At 39.7% G+C, this 20,627-nt stretch overlaps 1 protein-coding gene across 3 annotated transcripts in view; it reads left to right on the top strand.

The window, feature by feature from the left end:
• The window catches only part of LOC126278376 (uncharacterized), a 355,754-nt gene that overhangs the window by 310,164 nt on the left and 24,963 nt on the right, over positions 1-20,627 (top strand). For all 3 annotated transcript variants that reach the window (XM_049978453.1, XM_049978452.1, XM_049978451.1), the window contains 2 exons: positions 5,309-5,371; positions 5,448-5,510. In XM_049978453.1, the coding sequence (XP_049834410.1) occupies positions 5,309-5,371; positions 5,448-5,510 (126 nt within the window). The remainder of the gene's footprint in view (positions 1-5,308; positions 5,372-5,447; positions 5,511-20,627) is intronic.

A 20,627-nucleotide genomic window follows, 5' to 3' on the forward strand; every position in this document is an offset into this window, starting at 1 on the left:
GAAAAATCCCCACTTCATTGCTACCTCAGAGATGCTGTGTCCCATTGCTTGTGCGCTGACTATAACGCCATATTCAAACTCACATAAATCTTGATAACCTGCCACTGCAGCAGCAGTAACCAATCTAATAACTGTGCCAGACACTTGTTGTCTTATATAGGTGTTGCCAACCGCAGCGCCATATTATGCCTGTTTACATATCTCTGTACTTGAATATGAGCGCTGATATCAGTTTCTTTGGTGCTTCAGTCTATATCTGCCCCCTCAAATGAATTTTGTTCTGAATTTTCATTACCCTCTATTCTAACATCTGTCATTAGTTTTAATTATTAACCATGTAATTCATAAATACTGTGGTTTGCACTACTCTGAGTGTGTTTGCACTTGACACTTGTGGCATTTCGATTTTTGATGAATAAGATAAGTGAGATACACGTGCATTTTACTCCACAGTAGCCTGTAGCTTTGAAGAACATGTTTCTAACATTTGACTGTATACATTGCCATGCTTCGACACACACACCAGAAATATTGAGAATAAAATGTTAATGTGTCTAATGCATGCCCAAAAAATGATGGAAAATTTTTATCTGCCATGAACACTTCATGAAAGTCCTTGAAAGCCATTTATGTAGGTGAAGAACATAAGGAGACTGAGTACATTTCCTTGAGGGACATACATGTTATGTTCTCCCATTTTGAAATTATTTTCATTCCTTCATCTGTATCTACATTTATAAGAATACTCTTCAGTCCACTGTGTCCCATGGCATGGGAAGAATGATTGTTTAAATGCTTTTGAGTACAATATAACCTGTAGGGAAGAGTATTGTACCTCAGAACATTTTTCAGGCTTTGCCTCTTGTCAGTTTGGTAATAAACGTTTAATATGTTTACTTATTTTAGGTTGAAATGGAAGCATTCATTTTATATGTGCTACCGGTACCGTCTTTTCCTGCAATTACAAAAACAACTGCAAAATGTAAGGCTTTTCCAAATTTGGAAAACTGTTCTGAGGTACAACACAGTCATGCACCACAAAACAAGTATTCTATTCAAATTTAAAAATATTACAACTGAGAAAATCTTGTCAATACTATTCTTTGTGTGCTGCATTATTAATCTTCTACATACCAATAACCAGTAAGTGAAATTAAATTAAAATGTGGTATGAGCATCTTAACTGGTTCTTTCATCACTTGTTGACATGACAACATAATAGTAAATGAAAAGATCAATATTGTGTGTGTTCTACAGTACTGTAGAACTGTTAAGACATTTAAGAAACACAGTTCATTTGCAAACACTTGGTGTTCCATTTTAGAAGACCATCCATTTCAAGGTATAAGTTAGTGCCAACAATTAGTTTTAATAATGTTCTGAATTTTGATCACCATAAATCACTGTACCTGAAGAATTAACAATGTATTGCAAATAGTGTTAACATATTACGTAGTACTTAAATATGGAGAACTCATAATACTTACAAACACTGCACAAAATGTAGCCTCCTGTCTCACAGCAACAAAAACAGTAGAAAATGTGAGAAACTGCTTATAACAGTTTCAAGCATGCATTCTGTTATGTGAGCCTAAAACCAGTGTACTACAAACAGTGTTCAAAAAGTTTTGAACAGTCGTCCCTATTTTTTTCTATTTTTTGCAGGAGGAGAATGAAATTTTTTGTGAACATGCTTGGAACATTTAGCGATAAGTCGGTATATAAAAGTATTTTTTTTTATTTACAGGTGATCCATAATGGACAGTGAAGTAGATGTCAGGTTGCAACAACAGTCGGTGATGGAGTTCCTCTTTACGACTGGCAATGACTCTGTCACATTGACAGATGTGATGGATGTGTGACGACATGACAGCTTGCTGAAATGACTTGTTTGTCATTGGGTAGTGTGGTATCACTGGCACAGTCACTAGGGTACAGAAAAATCTGTACACATTGAGTGCCTAGATTATTGACAAGAGAAATGAAAACGATAAAGAAGAATGTGTGCAAGGTTCTCATGAAGGCCTTTACTGAAGAGTGGAAACAGTGTTTTGACAGCGACATTACCCGGGATGAAACTTTTTTTTTTTTGTCCGAACCTTAGAGCAAAACCTAGTCCATGGAGTGGCATCATCCGTGTTCCCCTCAGAAGAAGAAACCAAGACTTTCACGAACAGCTGGCCGAAAGGTCATAGCCTCCTTCTTCTGGGATCAGTGTGGTGTCATTTTCATTGAATTTTTTGAACCTGGCTCCACAACTAACTGGGGCCATTCCTGTTTGTCATTGGACAAGCTGTGATGTGCCATCAAGATCCACAGACCACAGCTTCAGGGTCAGCTCATCAGACTACACCATGACAATGACAAACCCCATACAGCCCCTATGATGCAGGAGAAAATCAGGAAAATGGGTTGGAAAACTGTTCCTCATCCTCCCTACAGTCCAGATTTGGCTCTGTTTGATTTTTACCTCTTTCATTGTCTGAAGATTCACCTACGTGGTAAAACATTTGGTAGTGAGAAAGACTTTATTTCCTGTGTCAAGCAATGGAGAGGAGGAGGTAAACATCTAGGAAGATGGCGCACTGGGTTGAGGAGGATCATGTGAAGCAGATGGGAAAGAAGTTTTGAAGATGCGAAGGTATGAAGATGAGGTGTGTTGATCCTAAGTCCAGATGATAAAGATATCATTAATGTACCTGGACCAGTCTAGATGTTTCACATTTTGGGAGGCTAGGTAGGTCTCCTTTAGTTGGCCCATAAATGGTTTGAGATAGGAGGGTGCCATGCAGGTGCCCATGGCTGTGCAATGGATTTGTCTGTATACTTTCTCTTCAAAGGAGAAGTTGTTGTGAGTTAGGATAAATTTGGTAAGATGTATGCAGAATGAGATAGTGGGTTTGGAGTCTGAAGGACACTGGGAAAGGGTATGTTCAGTAGCGGTAAGAACATGGGCTTGAGGGATGTTGGTGTATAGGGAGGTGGCGTCAACCGTGGTGAGTAAGAATCCAAGAGGTGAAGGGGTGAGAATGGTGGAGAGTTGATGATGGAAGCAGTTGGCATCTTTGTAATGGGAGGCTAGATTATGGGCAGTTGGTTGGAGGTACTGGTCAATGAGGGCTGAAATTGTCTCAGTGATGTTTCTTGTTTCTTGTGATATGTATAGAGGGGGTTTGTAGTACGTACCTAGATCCATCACAAACTTACTTCTTGAAACTTTCTAAGTAACTTTCATGGGATGATTTGTGTCTACCTTCAGCCATTTGCCAGATCAGTTTTTAAACATCTTCTTGATGCTATTCTATGAGTCAGAGAAATATATGACTATTGTGCTGCCCTTTTGGTTGTATATGTTCAATACCCATTGTTGCTGTTAGTGCTATTTGGTACGGGTCCCACACACTTGAGAAATATTCTAGGAGGGTTTCACAAATGTTTTGTAAGCAGTCTCCTTTGTAGACTGTGAAGTGCACAATTTTACATTTCTCAACAAAGCAACTTGTCAACCTTTGCAGAACTTCAAAATCTTATCAACATCCAACTGAAAATGTTCAGAAAGTCTGAGTTTACTGTTAATATTACTTTTTTGTGAACGGTGATCAAAGTTTTTCAGCCCAAAATTGGGCTACCGTATGTACCTTGCTTCTTTGCTTACCTGCCATAATTCAGTGAGGGTACATTAACTATCACAGTCAGGACAAGTCATGAGATGCTCCATATTCTGATATTTGCACACAATCATATCTGTTGTCATATTCATTCGTAAGGCCCCTCTTGATCAGGTGTACATTCACTTGTGCTATTTCCATTCTGGTGCATTTCACTCTTTCCCAAACATTCCATCTCAAGTGCTACATATCTTGTGTAGTGAGAGATAGTCATTTGGAGGCTCCTTAAGTTGTTTATTCAAGAATCTCTTCCAAGATTGATTTAAGTCCTACATGTTCACAGGAAGCTCAAAATAAGGAGCATCATTCATTGAAGGTATGCTTAAGCTTCTAAGTGTGCTCATGTCTGGCTCTTTGGAAGTTTGTATAGATTATCGAGTGGCACGCATTTCATGCAATTGGTTGTTAGTTGCCATATTTGATTTAAGCTTTAGTTAATCTTGTTGGCGTGTACAGATCTGGACTACACTGGGCAAGTATATTCTTAGATGGAGAATCACAATGTCTGGGCTATGGTTCTCAGCACCTTTGTTCCAGCTCCTTGTTTGCAGTTAGCTAAATTCCTCAGTATTTGATTTCTTACAATAACTTTATGATGGGTTCCTTGTAGTGATTGTTGTACATTAATGACTGATCCAGTATGACACCCAAGTTTGTTAGATTATCTTTGCCACTTGATAAGGATGTGTGATTGAAACTGTTACTGGAATAATAAATAAAATAAAACTTGCAGCTTTCATGGAATTATGTGGTGTGTGATTTGTTATCTCATAATATAACATTTTTAAATCATTTGATTTGTTGTAGAGTTTGCAAGAGATTTATAATGAAAGATTTTTGTATAAAAGTAATAACTACTGTTTTATTTTATATACCTTACTTTAATTACAACTTCATTTAATGTCAGTCAATCACAAAATGAGTGTGTTTTGCTTATTTTTATTAAATTACTCATTGCAGAAATCTACATCAATTTAATAACAGTGTAACTGCTGAAACGAAACATTATGCTTCACTGCCCTTCATTTTCCTAGATCCAATGCCATGCACACTGGTAAGGTAAGCAGAAATACTCATATCACAAAAACTTGAATCAGATGAATTCTGTACCTAAAGTCATCATCAATTAATTGTGACATGTTAACAATACTTGAGAGGTCTGTGCTGTACACTAACTCTTAAGATCTGAGACAAGTGAAGGTTGCCTTTGACGTGCAACATACCTTCTGAACAACTTTGTTATTGCTATAAGTCATGGACTACCACAACCTGAAATTGAACTTATATCTTGCATTGTACCTACCTGCTGAATTATATAGTTTCACTGCTTATTTAGATACCAGGAATTAAATGCTGTCTGCTGTGAGAGATTCTTTTATTCATATAAAAATTCTTCTGTCCTTCCATAATGGCATCTGTGTCAAACATTATATAACAGCAATGTGACATTACTGCATCAATAAGCTAGGTGAATTTCCTTATGAACGAAATGTGTGTATCCATATTATAAATCTTCAAGGCAAATTCCATTAATCCTAGAAAAAATAAGGCGAAATAACATAACAGAGGCAACAAAGGGATATGCAACAATCACAGAATCAGTTACATATTTTGACTGAGATGTGCAAATATTTTTGTAGGTTGTATGGGGCAAGGAAACATTAGAGCAACAAGCAGAGGAAGACTTGAAAGTCATAGAAGAGGTAAGACATTCTTCACGTGAAATCATTTATTACTCGGCAGATCTTCATATTGAAATTAATCTAAAATCCATTTCAGGAAAGAACAATGGATGATGACATGCTGGAACTGATTAAATCAAAATTAACTCTTACAAAGCAGGTATGATCAGTCTTTTCTTAGCTTGTACCATCATTTCATTCTTTTTCAAATCGGTAGTGTATTTAGAAGAAGGAATGTTATTTTGCCCTTTCATGCCTCAGCCCCTTATTGGCTCTAATATTCAGGTGTTTTCCTTTAAGGTGTTGAATTGTTTTTGTACCCCAATGATCAACTGAATAAGAAATAGCTGCAGTATTGGGCCAAAGAGCTCCTGTTTCCAAAATGAAATTTTAACTCTGCAATGGAGTGTGCTCTGATATGAAACTTCCTGGCAGATTAAAACTGTGTGCTGAACTGACATTCGTACTCAGGACCTCTGAGACTAGTAGGAGACAAGATACTGGCAGAAGTAAAGCTGTGAGGATAGGGCAAGAGTCATGCTTCGGTAGCTCAGATGGTAGAGCACTTGCCCACAAAAGGCAAAGGTACCAAGTTCAAGTCTCGGTACGGCACACAGTTTTAATCTATGAGGAAGTTTTAGCTCCTGTTTCCACTGTCCATTGAATAACTCAGCAAGTCACATGGTAGAATAGGCCTCAAATCTAGTGGTGGCCAACAGTGTAGTAGGCAATCACAGGATGAGCAAAATGTGTGGTATCTGAGCATCAGATCATGCCACCTGACACACCATACAGCAATCTTTTCTAAATCGCTTTGCAACTGGTACTGGTCTTCGGATGACCTTACTAGACGGTAAATTACAGCATCATCTGCAAACAGTCTAAGAGAACTGCTCAGATTGTCACCCAGGTCATTTATATAGATCAGGAACAGTAGAGGTCCAAGGACGCTTCCTTGGAGAACACCTGATATCATTTCAATTTTACTCAATGATTTGCCGTCTATTACTACAAACTGCGACCTTCCTGACAGGAAATCACGAATCCAGTTGCACAACTGAGATGATACCCCATAGGCCCACAGCTTGATTAGAAGTCGCTTGAGAGAAACGGTGTCAAAAGCTTTCCAGAAATCTAGAAATACAAAAGCAACTTGAGATCCCCTGTCGATAGCGGCCATTACTTCGTGCAAATAAAGAGCTAGCTGCGTTGCACAAGAACGATGTTTTCTGAAACAATGCTGATTACGTTTCAATAGATCGTTCTCTTTGAGGTGATTCATAATGTTTGAATACAGTATATGCTCCAAAACCCTACTGCAAACCGATGTCAATGATATAGGTCTGTAGTTCGATGGATTACTCCTACTACCCTTCTTAAACAGTGGTGCGACCTGCGCAATTTTCCAATCTGTAGGTACAGATCTATCAGTGAGCGAGCAGTTCTTTATGATTGCTAAGTAGGGAGCTATTGTATCAGCGTAATCTGAAAGGAATCTAATCGGTATACAATCTGGACCTGAAGACTTGCCTGTATCAAGTGATTTGAGTTGCTTCGCAACCCCTAAGGTATCTACTTCTAAGAAACTCATGCTAGCAGCTAAGGTATCTACTTCTAAGAAACTCATGCTAGCAGCTGTTCGTGTTTCAAATTCTGGGATATTCTATTCATCTTCCCTGGTGAAGGAATTTCATAAAACTGCGTTCAGTAACTCTGCTTTAGCGGCACAGTCGTTGGTAACAGTACCAACAACACTGCGCAGCGAACGTATTGACTGCATCTTGCCGCTTATGTTCTTTACATACAACCAGAATTTCTTCAGATTTTCTACAAAATGTCGAGACAATGTTTCATTGTGGAACTTATTAAAGGCATCTCGCATTGAAGTCCGTGCCAAATTTCGCGTGTCTGTGAATTTTAGACAATCTTTGGGATTTCGTGTTCTTCTCAACTTCGCACACTTTTTCCGTTGCCTCTGCACCAGCGTTCGGACCTGTTTTGTGTACCATGGGTGATCTGTTCCATCTCTTACCAATTTATGAGGTATGAATCTCTCAATTGCTGTTGCTACTTTATCTTTGAATTTGAGCCACATCTTGTCTACATATGCACAGTCAGTTTGGAAGGAATGGAGATTGTCTCTTAGAAGGCTTCTAGTGACACTTTATCCGCTTTTTTAAATAAAATTATTTTGCATTTGTTTCTGGTGGATTTGAGCCTAGCTACAATGACATTGTGACCACTAATCCCTGTATCAGTCATGATGCTCTCTATTAGCTCTGGATTGTTTGTGGCGAAGAGGTCAAGTGTGTTTTTGTAATCATTTACAATTCGCGTGGGTTCGTGGACTAACTGCTCGAAATAATTTTCGGAAAAAGCATTTAGGCCAATCTTGGAAGATGTTTGCTGCCTACCACTGGTTTTGAACAAGTATTTTTGCCAACATATCGAGGGAAGGTTGAAGTCCCCACCAACTATAACAGTATGAGTGGGGTATTTATTTGTTACAAGACTCAAATTTTCTCTGAACTGTTCAGCAACTATATCATTGGAGTCTGGGGGTTGGTAGAAGGAGCCAATTATTAACTTAGTTCAGCTGTTAAGTATAATACCAATTCGCATGGAGTATCTACTTTGACTTCACTACAAGATAAACACAGACACAAACACTCCACCACCAATTCTGCCTAATCTATCTTTCCTGAACACCATCTGAGACTTTGGAAAAATTTCTGCAGAACTTATTTCGGGCTTTAGTGAGATTTCTGTACCTAAAACGATTTCAGCTTCTGTGCTTTCTATTAGTGCTTGAAGCACAGGGACTTTCCCAGCACAACTACAACAATCTACAACTACAATTCCGACTGTTCCTTGATCCAAGCACGTCCTGTATTTGTCATGCACCCTTTGAGATCGCAGCCCACCTCATACTTTCCTGAGGCCTTCTAACCTAAAAAAAAAACCACCCAGTCCACACCACACAGCCTCCGCTGCCTGTGTAGCTACCAGCTGAGTGTAGTGAACTCCTGACCTATTCAGTGGAACCCGAAACCCCACCACCCTATGGCGCAAGTCAAGGAATCTGCAGCCAACACAGTTGCAAAACTGTCTGAGCCTCTGATTCAGACCCTCCACCCGGCTATGCACCTAAGATCCGCAATTGATTATGTCAGTGATGCTGCAGATGGTGAGCTCTGGTTTCATCTCGTAAGCAAGACTGGCAGCCTTCACCAAATCAGATAGTCTCTGGAATCCAGAGAGAATTTCCTCATATCCAAAGCAACACACGTCATTAGTGCTGACATGTTTCACCACCTGCAGCTGGCTGCACCCTGCACTCTTCATGGCATCTGGAAGAACCCTTTCGACATCAGGTATGACTCCACCCGGAATGCACACAGAGTGCACACTGGGTTTCTTCCCCTCCCTAGCCGCCATATCCCTAAGGGGCCCCATTACATGCCAAACATTGGGGTTCCCAACTACCAATAAGCCCACCCTCTGCAATTGCCTGGACCTTGAAGGCTGAGAATCATCCTCTGTAACAGGGCAGGCATCTGCATCTGGCTCAGCCAGAGACAGTACCTGAAACCTGTTTGTCAGACGCACCGGGGAGGCTTTCTGATCTTTCGCTGGCTGCCATGCCTTGGAACGACCTCCCAATCAATCATAGGTGAGGGCTCAGCCCCACTGCGGTCAGCAACTGGGGCAACCACCGATCTGGGGACAGACGGGACGAGGTTGACATTCCCGTGATACCCAAGTCCGGCTCCCCACTGTGGTGCCCATTGGCAACAGTTTCAATCTGCGTGACCGAAGTCAGCACCACCTGCAGCTGTGGGCAAAGGGATGCCAACTCAGCCCTCATCCGAACACAGCAATCACAGCTCCTGTCCATTCTAATCAATGTTGAACAACAGTTACTAAAACATAAATCCGTGCCTAGATAACACAAGGGAAACATGCAAAGAATCTATGAACTAACCTGTACAAATGCCTAATGACTGTGCTACAATCTGCCTGAATTTACGATTACAGTAACTGAAACTTGAAATTAAACCTCCTATACGAATCTCACATGCAATTTAAGTAAGAATCTACGAAGTAAACACAGAAAAGAAGCTATATACTTATCTTTCTGTGCTGTCGATATGCACCAACTGGGAGCTCAGGCCACACCAAAAGAAATTCAATGAATTCTAGCTATACAATAAATTGCACAAATCTAATGGCTGTCAATTCGACTGAATACCTAAGAATTACAATTACGAGAAACTTAAATTGGAAAGAGCACACAGATAATATTGTGGGGAAGGTGAAACAAAGACTGCGCTTTGTTGGCATAACACTTAGAAGATGTGACAACCCACTAAAGACACAGCCTACATTACACTTGGCCATCCTCTGCTGGAATATTGCTGTGCAGTATGGGATCCTTACTAGGTAGGCTTGACGGAGGACATCGAAAAAGTACAAAGAAGGGCAGTTCATTTCGTGTTCGTGCAATAGGGGCGAGAGTGTCACTGATATGATACGTGAGTTGGTGTGGCAGTCACTGAAACAAAGGCGGTTTTCTTTGCAGTGAGATATTCTTACGAAATTTCAATCACCAACTTTTTCTTCTGAATGCGAAAATATTTTGTTGACACCCACCTAAGTAGGGAGAAATGATCATTATAATAAAATAATATAAACCAGAGCTTGAATGGAAAGATTTAGGTGTTCCTTTTTCCCACATACTTTTTGAGAGTGGAATGGTAGAGAAGTAATATGAGAATGGTTCGATGAACCCTCTGCCACACACTTAAGTGTGAGTTGCAGAGTAACCATGTATAAGTAGATGTAGATGTAATTTTTGCTGACATGAGCCACTATTTGCAGCCTGTTGCATCCTGTGCACTTGGCAGCTGCTGGCTGCGCTTCCTCCACTGTCATGGACAAGTGGAATTCCCCCTAAAAATTATTCCACACACAAGTAGTGACTGTACACTGAAATGATACATTGTCAGCACTGATGAGCCGCTTGTATTTTGAGTGAGGATCCTAACAGCATATGCTAGTAAATTCAGTCTCTTATTTAAATTGTTTAGGTGTACCGATACCTCCCACTTCAGATCTACCTAAACATGTACACCTAGAAATTTTGTATGATTGATCTTCAACACATTTTTTCCTTTGATAGTGAAAACAGGGTTTGCAAGATGGAGGTTTTGTGTGGTATGAAAGTTAACTGCCACAGTTTTTTTCAGAATTTATTATGAGCCAATTGGTCTTGGTGCTAAGGTATACATAACTGATACTGCAGCCTCCTGCAGATTTTACTCATTCTGTGATTTAATTAGAATATTAGTATCACCTGCAAACAGTACAGTGGTTCCATCATGTATTTTACTAGCCATGTCATTTACATACAGCAGAAATAGGACAGGTCCTAGAACTGACCCTTGTGGGACTTCATACTTGATTTTTCTGCTCATCACTGTAAAAAACTAGAAATTTTTTGTGTTTCACTATCTTTGTGTTTTATTTCTGTAATCTGCTGATGAATAGTGAGGTACTACTGCTTTTCAGACTGGCCACTAATTCCATAATTACTTAATTTACACAAGAGAATTTCATGATCAGTTACATCAAAGGCTTTACTTAGATCCAGAAATGTCCCAGATACATGTTGTTTATCATCCACTGCTTTTAATAATTCATTTAAGAAGGCAAAACTTGCTGACTGAGTTGATTTTCCAGCTCTGAACCCATGTTGGGAGTCACCTATCAGCCTCTCTTTATTTAAGAAAACTGTTAATCTTCTAAGGAACATTTTTTCCATAATTTTGCTGGAGCCTGACAAAACTGAAATTGGTCTGTAATTAGCAATATCACTTTTTGCACCCTTCTTATGCAAAGGTGTTACTTTTGCAGTTTATAGATTATTTGGAAATACACCACTTTCAAAACATGAATTTACTATGTCTATTAGTGGTTCTACGATAACTGCTGCACTAGCTTTGATAATAACATCTAGTACCTTTATTAGGTAATTTGTTTAGGATTCTTGACAGTTCCTCAGGTGTTGCTGGGTACAGGGATAATGTGTTTGAAAGAATGTTTTGATCTGTGTGACTGGTTGGCTGTTTGTCATGGTGTGTTTATTAACTGCTGTGCCATATTTTAGAAACATGCTTGGGGTCAGTTAGTTTATCTTTACTCATAATCAGCTCTATATTACTGCAATTAACTGGCCTGGTACCCATTTCTTTCCATATAATTTGCCAGGTTGCTTTAGTTTTATTCTTGGAATCACACAATATTTTGTAATTTTCTATTTTTTTTTACTTTTGAAATAACTTGTGCTGGTATTCTTTTGTATCTTTTGAAATATGCAATAAAGTCAGGATTGGTATTATGCTTGGAGTACTCATACAATCTCCTTTTATTTTGATATGAAACCCTTATCCCTTTTGTAATCCACTTGTTTGTTTTTGAGTAGGATTCAACATATTTGTTTTCTTGGGAAAGTCATTTCAAAAAATGTTTGAATGTAGCCATAAACTTATCATATTTCTCCTTGGTCTCATTACAGTCATCTACATCTTTCCATATTTCACCTTCTAGGAGAGAACAAAAATATTCCACACTTTTTATACTGAAATTCCTTACAATATGTTGTATTTGACTGGGAATTTGGTGTCATGAAACATTTATTGCAAGAACTTGAGTATAGTGATTGCTAAAACTCATGTTTACAATTTGTGTTATAGGCATATTTGCACATATTTTTCAAGATCTGAGCAATAATAGATGCAGAGGTAGGTGTTTCTTGAGTTGATTCAGTTACCGTTTGACTGATGTTGAATGACTGTAATAAATTTATGTCATCTCTGAATTTATTGGATTTTGAGAAATCAATATTAAAGTCACCACATATAATTATATTTTTCTTGGGAGAGTGAATTTCTTCCAAGAGTTCCTCCATGTGATTGTAAAACACTTTTTTGTCTCCATCTGGTGACCCGTATACACCAATAATAACTGTATTTTGCCCTGGTAGTTCAGCAATAGAGAGTTCTATATCTTTTTCACAGGACAGTTTATGGTATTTAGTTACATTGAATTCAGTATTTTCTTTAACATATATACAAGTACGCCCATGACTCGATATTTTCCTACTAAAGTTTGAACTGAAGAAGGTATGTTTGCTCTAACGTACCTTGTTTGAACCAGTGTTCTGTAAAGCATGGTACAGAAATATCATTTAGATCATTTACTACTATTTCTATTTCATTTAGTTTATTGGGGAGTGACTGAACATTTTGATGGAGTAATTTAAAATTAGGGACAGGGAGGGAATCATTTCTTGCTTGACCACTCACCTCACTATTTGAGCTAGTGTACTTAGTGGTAAAAACTCCTCATGTTTACCAAGGATGGTATTCATGGTGTTTGCTGTGTGGCTTGCTGGTTCACCCTTTGTGGGTTTCTGCCACGTTCTGTCGAAATGTTTCCAATTTTCACTTTTTTCTGTCCTTTTTCACCAATCTGTCCATTAACGACTGCCTTGTTGCTGCGTTTGATGGCTTAAAATTTGACCCAGTAAGTAGGTCGTTATGACTTTCATTGTTTTTTTATTATTTTATTTTATTTTATTTATTATTTTATATTTTTTTTTATTAAATGGATCATAACTGTTTTTTTGTGGGTGGCAATTTCACTTCTAGACTGGCACTTTCTATCTGATTGTCCATCTGCGTATCCTTTTTTCCTGTACCGGTACTTGGTTTTTCAGTTGTCTATGAAAGAAGCAAGCCTATTACAAATGCGAATCTTTTCTTGTTTGTTTAGATGTAAACCATGAGTTGTATATTTATTTCTTTGCAGGCATTCAATTACGAAATTCACAGATAATCTCTTCTTACACACGCATGTGGCAGTGTTGATTTTTTCTAACATATTGCTGTTTGCAGCTTTGGTTTACCCTAAGTTGTTTTCCATTGGTTCATAAGAATATCCTCTGGTGATCGTGCAAGCCCTTGTGTGTTCTTCATAATGCTCCTCCTTGACTGAAGTTCCCATCTGCAGTTACAAATGATCCTTACTGATTCTTAGGCTCCGCATAAGTTCAAAATAAGTACGTACTCCTCTTCTGATGTTTAGAGGATCAGTTCACGCTCAGAGGTAAAGTTTTTCGATTAAGGTTAGTTTAAGATAGCCAGTGATAATCCTGCAAGTATTATTTACTGTAGTATCACTCTTCCTTGTGTGAGTTGATTGAACCTACATGCAATCATATTCAACTGCAGAGTAGCACATCAAACAAAAGTTAAAGTCCACATAATTTTGGGTATTGTCTCCCTGAGAAATGGTACATCATAGCTGTGATGATGGTTACAGCACCCCATACTTCCATCTTCCATGCTTGGAAACCAGCAACATTGGTGCAGGGGTTTACCAGGTACTACAGCAAACTACCTGTGGTAAGAATACCAGTCTGCATTTAGCCAGTGATGGACAGGTTTGTTAGTGCTAGTCTGTATATTGTAGCATTAAAACCAGCTCCAGAACCAAAAGCAGGACTGTTAATGAAAAACAAAACTTAGCACTGAGAGCAAGTTGATTACAAACACCGACATACATCCAGAAGAGAACTGAACTCCTGAACAAAAATTGCATCTATTCATACAAAAATCGAGTATTCCAGAATGCTGTTATTTATGCTAACATCAAATATTCCAGATTACAGAAATATTACAAATGTACGATAGTTCAAGAACTTTCCAGAGAAGATAAATACTAAATAACAAATAACTTCTTGTGGTTGGGTTTGCACAGGCAGCCTGCAGCGTGCCCAGCCAGAATGCTAACCACTATACCACACTCTAAGTACCACAGCTTGCTGCATTGCTCCCTCTCCCAGAAGTGACCTAGTGTTTCAAAAGTTTTCAAAGGAACTGATGCTGCATTCAGATCTCGATATTGTCAACAGTCCTTTGTATGGTGATGCTAGCAGATACTTGCATTCTGGTCATGTTGTTACATTCCATTACCTGTGATGAACATCAAAGGTAAACCTACCACTGAAGCTTTCTAATTGTTGAGTGGGTCATCAGTTTCCTTGAACCACTCACTCATCATCAATCTGTGCCTCTAGACTGAAGTACAGCTTCAAAAGGACAGGGATAAACTCACTTCTGTCTTCTTAATGGAGGGTCATAATCCTTGACTTCATATGTGACATTTGACAAGCAGCAAGGCATATGAGACAGCCCAAAGTAGTGGTTTAGTATTTCATCTGATAGTCCCACTTTCCACATGTGTGTAAAAATCCGTACCAGGTCTCCCGGGCTTTATCTCATTGCCCAGTGCTTGGCTTTATAGTGCTCTCAGTCTTTCTCCTGGTCATCCAGGGTCCACACGCAAACCAGCTGTCTAGCTTCTTTGGTCCTGATGATGAAGCGTTTCAGTGATCGGGCTGGAATGGGTCCAGTGTACCAGTGTTGTCCGGCCTCACAACCATGAAGCAGGAGAAATGGTGTGAAGCCTTAGAGTCTTTATTCAATGTGATTAGATTAGATTACATTAGATTAATACTTGTTCCATAGATCATGAATATGACACTTCGTAATGATGTGGAACGTGTCAGGTTAAAGAAAGATGTCTGTACAAGATATTACATTACACAAAATATTGCATGACACTAATGCTTAAGTTAGTTTTTTTCTCTCGCTTAATTTATAACTAAAAATTCAGCCAATGTGCAGAAGGAGTTGTCTTCTAGAAATTCTTTTAATTTATTTTTAAATGTTGGTTGACTATCTGTCAGGCTATTGATGCTGTTTGGTAGGTGACCAAAGACTTTTGTGGCAGAAAAATTTACCCCCTTCTGTGCCAAAGTCAGATTTAACCCTGCATAGTGAAGATCATCCTTTCTCCTGGTGTTATAGCTATGCACACTGCTATTACTCTTGAACTGGGCTGGATTATTAACAACAAATTTCATAAGTGAATACAAGTACTGTGAGGTTACTGTGAGGATCCCTAGATCCTTAAGTAGATGTCTGCAGGACATGTTGCATGTGAATGTGACAACAGGCAGCATTGTATCCCAATATTTCTGTTGATCAGCATACATTGAGAGCATATCTGTTAATGTCTAATTAAAATGTTTTGTGAGGCCATGCATCTGTGGATGATAGGTAGCTTTCATCCTGTGGGTGATTTTTCAATGTGAAATTTTCCTCCGATGCTATTCGCAGCTGGAAAGCTTCTTCCCAATCAGAGATCATTGCACTGGGTGATCCGTGCTTCAAAATTATGTCTTCTACAATGACTTTTGCAATTTCTGGATCTTCAGCAGTTTGCACAGCTTTAGTGACAGCATACAGGTGATGTAGCCAGTGCAGACTATCATCCATTGACTCCTGTTTGCCCTCCTTGGGAACCCCCCAAGAACTTGCTTCCAGTTTGGTGGATTGGCACTGTTGTGATCATCTTGCCAGTCTCCTTCAGGCTAGTCAGCAAGCACAGAGAATGGTGGTCTGTCACAGTGGTAAATGTATTGCCAAATAAACACAGCCAGAATGTGTTGATGGCCCAAAGAACTGCCAGACACTGTTTCTTGGTTGTGGAGTAGTTCCTCTAGGACTTGAAGAGTACTCTTGGAGGCACAAATCACAAGCAGCTTCCTGAATTCTATTAGAGTTGCACCTATTCCATAATTACTAGTGTCAGTATGAAGTACAGTCTCAGCATCCCTATCATACAATGCTAAAGAAGGTGTTTGCATCTCCTTAAGGACAATGAAAGATTTTTCTTTCACCTAGTTCCAGAAAACTTCACCATCAGGAGCAGGAAAATCTGTGACTGCTCTTATTAGTCTTATTTTCTCTGTGTCTCGACAGACTCCATCATCAGTGGCCATATGCCTCAAGATTTTTATTTCTTGGGCAGTGAAAAGGCAAATTTTCTGATTCAGATGGAAGTCTGGTGTAGTCTCAAAACAAATATTAAAATGTTGAGAAAATTATAATGTCATCCAGAAAGTAACAGCATGTTGTTTGTTTAAGGTCTTGAAGCAAGTTGTCCATCATGCATTCAAAGGTGGCTGGGCCATTACAGAGTCCAGGTGGCAAAACTTTATATTCATAGAGACCATTAGGAGTTCAAAAGACAGTCTTTTCCCAGTGAGCCCCATGAACCTTGATTTGACAGGAGCTCATCTGAATGCCCATCGTTGAGAAATACTTTGCTCCTTTTGAGCAGTCTAGGGTGTCACTAGTGTATGGCCATGAATAGACATCTTTCTTCATGATTTTGTTCAGGCATCATTAGTCAACACAGCAATGCCTGGTCCCATATTTCTTCACAAGTACCTCAGGAGGGAACCAAGGACTCTCATTGAGGTTGTCCTATGGGATCTTATCCGCTTCCTCCAGGATTATCCATCATTTGGCTAGTGATACACTATATGAATGCTGGCTATTGGTGGATCTTCCACTCTTCTGTTGTCTGTAGAGGTACTGGTGCATGAATCTTCATCGATAACATTAAGGTGCCCTTCCTGGCTTGGTTTGGTTGTTTCTGCACACATATATTTAGGGAAGAGTGTGGCTGCTTGTGACAGTTAGTAGTTCAAAGTTCTCCTCGGCTACATACAATGCATGTGACTGTGACTGACATGTAGATTTCTTTTGTGAGCCTGAAAAACTTTTAGCAATCAACATTTTAAGTGAGCATGTGATTAAAAACTGAGACTTGTTTGATGGATGATGGTGGGATAAAACATCTTCAGAGCAAACAGCATCTCAGAGTAATCTTTGTTATGTGCCTTTGTTGAAATAGCTTCATCAATCTGGAGCTATGATCTTCCACAGTATATGACTGCTTCTGATGCCTGTAAGAAGTGCCATCCAAGAAAACATTATGACTACTTTCTGTTAAATCAACAATTTTTAATGGGTTCTTTCTGTCATTGATAGTTATTCCAGCAATAAATGTTCCTGTCAGCTGCAAGTATTTCCCATTTGCAACTTTCAGTGCAATCACTTTTGCATTGTGGTATGTGGTATTCTTTGGCTGATGGCAATAAGCATCTGACATTACAGAAATGGAAGCTACTGAGTTCACTACCACCTGGACATGTGGGCATCGATGGTGACATAAATGTGGTTTCCTGACATATTGGTGACTGTCTACCTTGGACAATTTAAATCTGTCACAGTCTCACCTCCATAGATGGTCACTTTACTTAACTCTCCTGAACTCAGAGGCTAGGTGAACTGCTGTTACCTTGGTACAGCAACAAGGAAAGGCAATGGCATGTTAGGGAGCAACCTTTTCCAGCATACGGTGATGGGCTTCAGCCTATATTCATCTGCAGTTGACTGGTATGAATAGGACTGTTGTGATGGTCTTGCAGTGTATTAGTCAGTCTTCTCTCTCTGCAGTAGTGTATGATGTGTCAAGTGCATCCACAGTCATCTGTCCTACATAAGTCTGTTCTCCTGCAGAGCATTACACTTGGCGGAGGAGTTGGTTGTACCTGTGTTGGTCGGATGCTGTGTTGCCATTTTACAGTGGTGGTGCAAAACTGAGTAAGCTAAGTACATTCTTCATGGCACATTGAATTAGTTGCACAGTCTGGTGCCAAAGCCCAACACACCTATTCTTCAACATTCTCTGTTATCTCATGACATGTATCTGTGCTCCCTTGTATACTCGGTCTAGACACTTCTGGCTGCCACAAAACACTGTATCTCTTCTCTTACAACTTGTTGTATGAGGCAGATGAGGTCCTAGTGATCTTCCACAACTGACACAGGGACAAAGATTCAGGAGTTTCATCCAGCTCTCTTCCATTGCATTTCTTTGATGCTGTAGCATCATTTGATGAATTGTTCTGTTATGACATCATACCCAGAAGAGCTTGCCACATGTCTTCTGCAGATCCTTTCATCAAATGCGAGATTTTGTTGGATTCTGTCATTCACAGTAGTCCAAAGGGCAAAAATATTCTGTGTGTAAGTCTGTATCATTTCTTCATGATGTTTGGCATCCGCAGCTCTGGTCTTGCGGTAGCGTTCTCGCTTCCCATGCTCGGGGTCCCGGGTTTGATTCCCAGCAGGGTCAGGGGTTTCTTTGCCTCATGATGACTGGGTGTTGTGTGTCTTTCATCATCATTGAGTCACAGGTCGCTGAAGTGGTGTCAACTAAAGAGGACTTGCAATACGGCAGCCGAACTTCCCCGCATGGGGCCTCCCGGCCAACAATACCATACGATCATTTCGTTTCATGATGTTTGGCCTTATTTTTCTATTGTTCTTCTGGTAAGTGGACTTACTGCTGATTGTTGCAAAACATTTTCTTCAACTTAGCTTGGAATTTATTAAAACTACTGAGCCTCTCTTTGTCGTTCTTGAACCATTGCTGGGGCTATGCCGCAGAAGTGCCAAACACATCATGTCATCCTACCTGTTGTATCAGGTGACCCAACTGACTCTTTTCAGCCATTTCATCAGGTCCTGACCAGAATCTCCAGGAAACACTGATCTATGTCTCATAGGCAGCTGACTTACTGCTGGGTTGAAATCTATTGCTTTGCTTGATGCATGGACCTTGGGAGCAACATACTGTTTGTATTCCAGTTCCTGTCAGTGTGGATGATGGCTTTTACATTGCCTATTTGAAGCCACAGTGACGTATGTGTTATCAAAGACCCAGTGCCTCTAACAAACAATGTCATGTCGAAACCATAACCATGACCAAATCCAAAAGCAGGGTTGCCAATGAAATATGACACTTTTTACAAACACCAACTTACAGCCAGAACAGAACTAAATATTTGGACAGAGAGTGCAGTTATTTACATAAATGTTGAATCTTCCAGAATGCTGATATTTATATGAGCACTGAGTATTCCAGACTATACAAACATTACAAACATAAGATATTTCACGAACTTTCCAGAAATGATAAATACTAAACAATAGTTGCTGGTTTTTTACTTGAACTGGCGACCTGCAATGCTAACCGCTATGCCACACTCTATGCACCATAGCAAACAGCATGCAAATAAATCTATGTGGTATCAAATATTGCATTTACAACCCCCCCCCCCCCCCCCAAGGGGTAACCCTGGCATGAGAATGAACTTCACAAGAAGGTGGCATGAGCACAGGAAGCGGGTAAGATTTGAGTCTCAGCAATCTGCAACATGTACCAGCAATCCTGAGATGTGAACATTGACAGTACATCATCATCAGATGCAAATTTTGAGTAAATAAGGACACAGCTACAACTCTTACCAGTGCTGCAGCTGCAGACTCACCAGTTAGGAGAACAGAAGGAGCAACTGCTCTACCAGCAGCAAGAATTCTTCCAATATCAAAAGGGGTGGTACCAAGCCTTACACTAGAAATACCAAGATCAGCAGTAATATCAGCAGAGTGTCACCATGGTAAAATTTCTACATTGCAGCAAACCTGGTTGCATCCAAGCCAGTAGCAAAGTATCACATTAGATATGAGACCAGTCACCATACTGACAACCACATGAGTCAACCGCTATGTGCCTGCAGTAATAAGGTTGGTCAGCAGCAGTCACGAGGCAGCAGAATCTCACATGGAGTGGGAAGAATCAACTCAAAATGGAAGTTGGGGAGGACCAAGCACTGTCTGCAGCAGTTGTTCAGTGAGGAGCTAGAGGGCAGAAAATCATTTTATTCCTGTTCATCTCTGCCTGTTGACAAGTTCAGAAGTGCCAAATGAATTCTTTTACTTCATATGCATGTCATACTTTCCAGAATCTCACCTTACTGTCAACATTAACAGAAGCTGAAACCACTGACAGAATTTCAGAGGTTGCAGATCCTAAGATGTTTACCATATGTGGTGCGGCATATGTAAATTTTGTGGAAAACATAACATCACAACTAGATGATAATACACATTGGGTTGTGTCTCTTGGAGTGTGTCAAGGACGTAAATTCCCACCCACAGGAAATATAAACGCAAAATATTCTCTGGAATCTGGCAGTGCATGTGATTCACCCACACCAGATTAGAAGGAATGTTTCTACCATAGATATTTTGGGGGCAGGACACAGCGATGCAGATCCCCTAGCCAGTGCAAGCTGCAGGTTCTAGTTGACATCAACTCTATTTTCTGTGTATCTTATGGGAATACCCAGGGCAGTGGAGGCCATACAACAACTTGTTGCAACAAACAGATACCTCATAGCAACCTTATGGGTAAATGACGTTGAATCATAACCTAGACTTGCTGAGAT

Source organism: Schistocerca gregaria, chromosome 6 (assembly GCF_023897955.1).
Source record: "Schistocerca gregaria isolate iqSchGreg1 chromosome 6, iqSchGreg1.2, whole genome shotgun sequence".
NCBI classification, from domain to species: domain Eukaryota; kingdom Metazoa; phylum Arthropoda; class Insecta; order Orthoptera; family Acrididae; genus Schistocerca; species Schistocerca gregaria.